This window comes from Myzus persicae, unplaced genomic scaffold, assembly GCF_001856785.1.
Source record: "Myzus persicae strain clone G006 unplaced genomic scaffold, MPER_G0061.0, whole genome shotgun sequence".
Taxonomy (NCBI): domain Eukaryota; kingdom Metazoa; phylum Arthropoda; class Insecta; order Hemiptera; family Aphididae; genus Myzus; species Myzus persicae.
Window position 1 is genome coordinate 2,149 of NW_019101483.1, and position 6,346 is coordinate 8,494.

The 6,346-nt window shown below is 23.5% G+C and overlaps 1 protein-coding gene and 1 long non-coding RNA gene across 2 annotated transcripts; one reads left to right on the forward strand and one right to left on the reverse strand.

Annotated features, from left to right (window-relative positions):
• Window positions 1–1,644: 1,644 nt before the first annotated feature.
• On the forward strand, window positions 1,645–5,402 carry LOC111029305. The gene is made up of 7 exons (XM_022308269.1): window positions 1,645–1,961; window positions 2,040–2,157; window positions 2,402–2,811; window positions 3,054–3,216; window positions 3,324–3,508; window positions 3,640–3,805; window positions 4,879–5,402. The coding sequence occupies exons 1-7, from the start codon at window positions 1,734–1,736 to the stop codon at window positions 5,004–5,006; spliced, it is 1,398 nt and encodes a 465-aa protein (XP_022163961.1). The 5' UTR covers window positions 1,645–1,733; the 3' UTR covers window positions 5,007–5,402.
• Window positions 2,164–4,036, reverse strand: LOC111029306. The gene is made up of 3 exons (XR_002603997.1): window positions 3,889–4,036; window positions 2,415–2,557; window positions 2,164–2,341 (listed from the first exon to the last, which is right to left on the reverse strand). It is a non-coding gene; the product is annotated as an uncharacterized LOC111029306 (long non-coding RNA).
• Window positions 5,403–6,346: the final 944 nt, after the last annotated feature.

Here is a 6,346-nt window from a genome sequence, read left to right on the forward strand (position 1 = left end):
CAATATCAGCAATATACTACAATTTCCCATTGAATGAAAATAATTCTTTGCTATCACATATATTCTTAGCGTCAATAATAAAATCAAAAGATTTCAAAGAATTTGGAAATGATGTATGTTTGAAAAATCTTATAGATGAAATTAATTATTTGGAAAAAGAGGGCATACAAATTAAAACTAAAAGTGGAATTTTTCAAATTTATTTTGGACTTGGATTAATATTAGGTGATAATTTAGGTGTGAATACTATTTTGGAATTTAGCAAATCGTTTTCAGCTAACTATTTCTGCCGTTTTTGTAAGGCTCATAAATCAATTACCCAATCAATGACAACCGAGGATAGTACTTTAATGCGTACCAATGAAAATTATTCATTAGATGTATTACAATCTGATTTCAGACAAACTGGTATTTATCAAGAATCCATTCTAAATAGTATAAATAATTTTCATGTAACTAAAAATTATAGTGTAGATATAATGCATGATTTATTCGAAGGAGTTTGTCATTATAATATTTGTCACATAATTAATTACTATATAGAAACAATACAATTATTCACTTTAAAAGAACTTAATAATAGAAAAAGTACATTTAATTATGGGTCATTAGAAATTGGAAATTGTTCACCACCAATCCTCGATGTACACTTAAAAAAATTTCGATTAAAAATGTCTGCTCGTGAAATGTGGACATTTATTCATTACTTTTCATTAATGATAGGAGATCTAATACCCCTAGATGATGAAGTATGGATATTCTTTATAAATTTTCTTAAACTGATTGATTTGCTATTAGGCTACTCTTTTACTGAAGATAAAGTTTTACAACTTCAACAATTAATAAAAATAAACAATGATAATTATGTTAAATTATTTAATGATACCCTTAAACCAAAACACCACTTACTAGTACATTATCCAACAGTTATACGACAATCTGGCCCTCCAAGACAATTTTGGTGTTTTCGATTTGAAGGGAAACATAAGGAGATGAAAACATATGCACGAGTTACATCATCTCGAAAAAATATTACACTAACATTAGCTAAAAAATTTCAATTAAAATATTCTTATTTTCTTATGAAAAGTCCAAAGTCTGAACTAATTGTTTTTGATAAAAATGAGATCACTATAAATGAAACAGAACAAAATATAATATTTAACAGAACTAATTTACAGGTAGTTCAATATAAAATATACAAAGAAATACATTATCGCGGCTCAACATATAAAGAAAATTTATATTTAATTCAGGGAGCTAATCAACATTTTATTTTTGAAATAAGTGCTGTTCTTTTAGTAATCAAAAATAATAAAATTATGATATTAGCTAAAAAGTATTTATTAAATAATTTAAATGAACATTATCTAGCTTATGAAATACCTAATGAGCCACAAATATATGATGAACTATCGATAAGCAATATTGATACATTCAGAGGTCCACCCTTGAATATAATTAAAATATCAAATGGACAAACATTTGTACGATTAAAGGAATTTTTTTAATAGTTATGCAGTAGGTACCTATAATATAGTTAACTTTTACAAATGTGTATACTATAAACTTGTATAATTACCTTAATAAGAGCCTTAATATTAATTTTTATTATTAAATCTTTTTTAAATGTTTATTCTTAATTTCAAACTTGTATAATTAACTTAAATATCAAGTTTCTTTTTATTATAATTTGTTTACAATTAACATACCAACAATTTGTCAGCAAATATATGATTATAAAAAAAAATTTACTTAAATTAAATTTTTTAAATACTTACCTACTAAATAGAAAAATACAGTTCAATATGTCCACTCAAGAAATTATATGGCCAGAAAATAGTATTGATTCTGAATGCGATTTTGAAGATATTGATATAAATTTTAATTTGACTACTATGGACAATGTAATTCCTGTTATTGATGAAGAAAATATACAAAACCGATCACCAATACAACTGGTATGTATAATTTGAATTGTTTATGTTTTATTTTACAAAACTGAAGCAAAATATTTTACTTGAATAATTATTTTACAGGATATTTCTGATGGGGATACTCAATCTTCATTTATGGTGATACCTAATGAAGAAAAAAATCAACTAAAATCAATATTTGAAAATTGGAATTTAGGCTTTCTGACTGAAACATGTTTAGGTATGTTTATAATAAATGATTAAAAATATAATTGTTTAGGTGTTTAAAATTTAAATACATTTAATTTTCAAATCAAAATATTAAAAATACTAATAGGTAATTGGCAAATACCCCAAAATCGTTCATATTCAACCCTAATGTTGTTGAGTTTACAGCATTCTTCCACTTTCCCTTCAAATATATACTACACTTAAAATAAAAAAAATATTTGTGTTAATAGAATTAAAAGTAACATATATTATAGATCAAACAATTACCATTGAGGTGTTAAAGTATATGAAACCAATGCACATTGAAAGATTGTTGAAAAATTATACTTTGGGCGTGCAATTAAAATTTGAAAAAGAATTGATTACATGGCAACAACAACAAATACAAACAGATCCAATTACAATATTACCTGAAAAAGATCAACAATCCAAAACTTTACCAGTTGAATCAATAATTAAAGTATTCAATATAGTAAAAGATTCTCCCAATGGGAAATTGGTGCTTGATTATTTTAACATTAATAAAAAATTAAATGACTCAATTAGATGCAAATTAGTAGATATGATAATACATTACATAATTTCTTCTAAAATGCAGATGACTATTAAATTAGCTGATAGCATAGCTGATCAAATCGTCTGTATGTTTTCATCAGAAGTAAAGGTACCTATAAATTTGATATTTAAGTTACCTATATGTTACTATTGATAGCTTTATGCCTTTATATATGATCTTGATGCATTCATTTAAAACATTGATTGAGAAAAAATCATTTTTAAAATGTTGTATTTATATAATATTATATAGGTATTAATTGAATTATGATTTTAAGAAATTTTTCATGCATATCCATTTATCGGTTAGTCACTATGACTTGTTAATATATTTTTAATATGTAATTTTAGGATACATATTTTATGCGTCATGGTCCAACAAATGCACCACGAGGTAAATTATATGCAAAATATTATAATTGTATGCGATCGTTAAAAACAAGTGGTTTACTTGACAAAAGTGTTAAAAAATCAAAACTAAATACAATGATCACATCAAGAAATATTACTTTCAGTTAGTACTTACAATTTAATCAGCTTATTAAAAATTCTAAATTATGTGCCCAACTGTTAAATAATCAAAAACATGAATTAAATAATTATATTTTTATCTAAAACCAGCACCAGAAACTGACATTAATGATATGTTGGATTTAATCAAATATGGTAACAGTTCTTTTCCCGAATTACAAGAGCAATGGAAGGCTACTGTACAGTATAGACTACAGAGAATAAGTTTATCGAATTCAACTACTGATATAATAAATGAATGGAAGAATTATACAATTCCGTTAGGGTACAAACTTGTAAGTAGAAAACAAAAAAATACTAATTACAAGTTCATTTATCTTTATCCAACTAAAAAATATGAAAGTTAAAATAATTTAGTTAATGTTAAAATATAAGTTCTATAATATCATTTTTTTACTACATCTAGATGGATATTGATTTTAATGAGCTGTTTACAACAAAGAGCAATATTATAGTTGAATTCGAAAAATATTCGGAAGATTTATTTAAAATAATAGATTTAAATATTAAGGATCATGATGGAAAATTACTCATTGAATCAATTAAACAAGAATCGAATAACATATCACAAAGTAATTTAAGTATATATTATAATTATAAGGTATAAAATAAAGAAAATGTTATATTATAAGTAGATAGATAAGTAGGTAGGTACCTAATTGCACGGGCATCTGTTTACGCCGTTTGCGGTCTAGTCTGGTCCAAGAATATTTTTTATAAAGACTGGTCAGAGACAGCACAAAACATTTTTGATAAAAAAAGGCCAGTCCGGTCCATAGTTCAAAACATTTTGTAAAGACACATTTAAATAGATATTAAAATTTAAAACACATAGATAACTTTAAAAAAATTTACCATAAAATATTAATTTAAACAAACAACACAAAATCAAAATACACCACTAACATTAACCAACGACTAAGCAGTAAGCATTACTAGGCGAACTAGCCACTAGGCGAAGAAGTCTGAAACTGGCGAGTGACGATAGTAGGTATTATAGTACCCACACGTCCCACCCTGATGTAGCGGTGTCAATATTTATTTTAGTCAACCGCAATGAATTTTCCATAAATACTTCAAATTACCAATTCTATATTATATTGGTAGTTGTTACTGTGATACTATATTAATAATAAACCCATAAATAATAATAAAAATAATAATCTAACCATTAAGCTATATTTTAGTAATGTTGTTATTTTGTTAATGACTTATTTATAAATTATATATAAATAACTGAACTACCTATATACTATTACCAACCTCCCACGATTCACGAATTACACGAATTCCTAATACCCAATTACCTACCTAATTATATCAACATGGAATATCAATGTGAAGTTATCATTTTTATTTTAGATTATGATTATAAATATAGGTAAATACAGTTTAACGTCTTGATTAGTTCAATGATTAGTTTGCGTTTAAGATCTTATACTTACCCATCTGCTTATTTAATAGCTAAACTTATCTACATAAATCTTATGCTGTTTATAGATATTTATTCAAAAATTATTTTACAATACTACAATGTAATAATAAAATATTTTAATATAATATAGCCTAAAGGAATAAATGTATAATATTCTGATATACTACTTGTTAATGTTTATTACTATATAATGATACAATATTTTTTTAGATGGTCAAAACACAGTACTATTTCATCTACTTAGTTCCTTATTTGTCCCTACTACAAGAAAAGTGACTAGAGATGAAAATGGGAAAAAAAACCATCACAAAATACTCAATAAAAGATTCGCAAAATAGTTTTATCACATTTCATAATACCATAACCGCATCAGAAGTATACATAAATAATTTAAAAGATAAAAATTTACCTATTCAACCATTTATTGTTGTTATTGGTGTACCATTAAAGCCAGAACAGATATATTTATTTTTTGACTCTATTAAGTATAAGTTTTTCTGTATAGTTAGAGCAATAGATGTATGTTTTAAAATTATTCATTTATTTAATCTTCAATACCCTTTACAATCTTCTGCTTTGTGGATGTTTATTCAAAAATTTTTTTATAATATAACTACAAAATATGATACATCACACCCAATTATTACCCGAATAATACATGAATTAAAAAAGTAATGGCGTTGGTCATTATTTATTAGTTATTTGTGTTGTTACAATTTATTTATATTTGTTTATTCTATTGCCTAGGCTAGGTATACTTTATTTATTTATATTTAAAATTATATTCCTTCTGTTTATATTTAAGTATATATTTATATATTAAAAAACTATTAACACAATAATTATAAAAATAATTAGAATATTAACATGTATTATAATTTATAATATTAAATAGCATTTCTATTCCATATTTCTTCAACTTTATTATGTATTGTTAATATGATATTAATGTAAAATTAAAATAATTATGTTTTATAATCATTTATGTATTATATACAAGTATAATATATAATATTATTTTATTTATTTATATATTTTGTATGATTATGTACTTTATATGAATAAATGTTATTTATATCATTAAAACACGAGTATATATTATTATATATATATATTATTTTTTTAGAAAATTATGAATAATATTCATTATAGTTATAAGACTGATAATAATTTTTTATGGGTAACAGATTATTATATTTAAATCAATAAATTATTTTATTGTATAGAATAAAATCACTATTAATATTAAAACGATATTTGTTATTATGACAAATACCATTATTCAATACAACAATAATTTTATTAAGATGATAAAAAGTTTTTATTAATCGATTACTGGTTTGTTAAGAAATGATAAAATAAATGTTGATTGTATACAATATTTATTATTTTTATAAAACATTTTTTGTTATTGTAATAAAAATCTTGATTATTGTGATAAAATGTTTATCAAATAATTATCAATTCCATATCCACCAATATTATTTTATTAAATTAATAAATACTTTATGGGGTCATTATTAATAAATATTTTATTAAATCAATCTATATTTTTTTTGAATTTATTATTATTTTTCGTTGAGTGCATGGGAAACGATCAAATATTATTTTAGATTTTATAGTTACACGCCAATATACTCAATAAATGTCAACGTGGCACGATTTTCACCTGATCTGA

Coding starts and splice junctions, on each gene's coding strand:
- LOC111029305 (XM_022308269.1), top strand. CDS start 1,734: ATGATTATAAAAAAAAATTTACTTAAATTAAATTTTTTAAATACTTAC. Junction 2,158..2,401: donor TCTGACTGAAACATGTTTAG/GTATGTTTATAA, acceptor CATATATTATAG/ATCAAACAATTACCATTGAG. Junction 2,812..3,053: donor TGTTTTCATCAGAAGTAAAG/GTACCTATAAAT, acceptor ATGTAATTTTAG/GATACATATTTTATGCGTCA.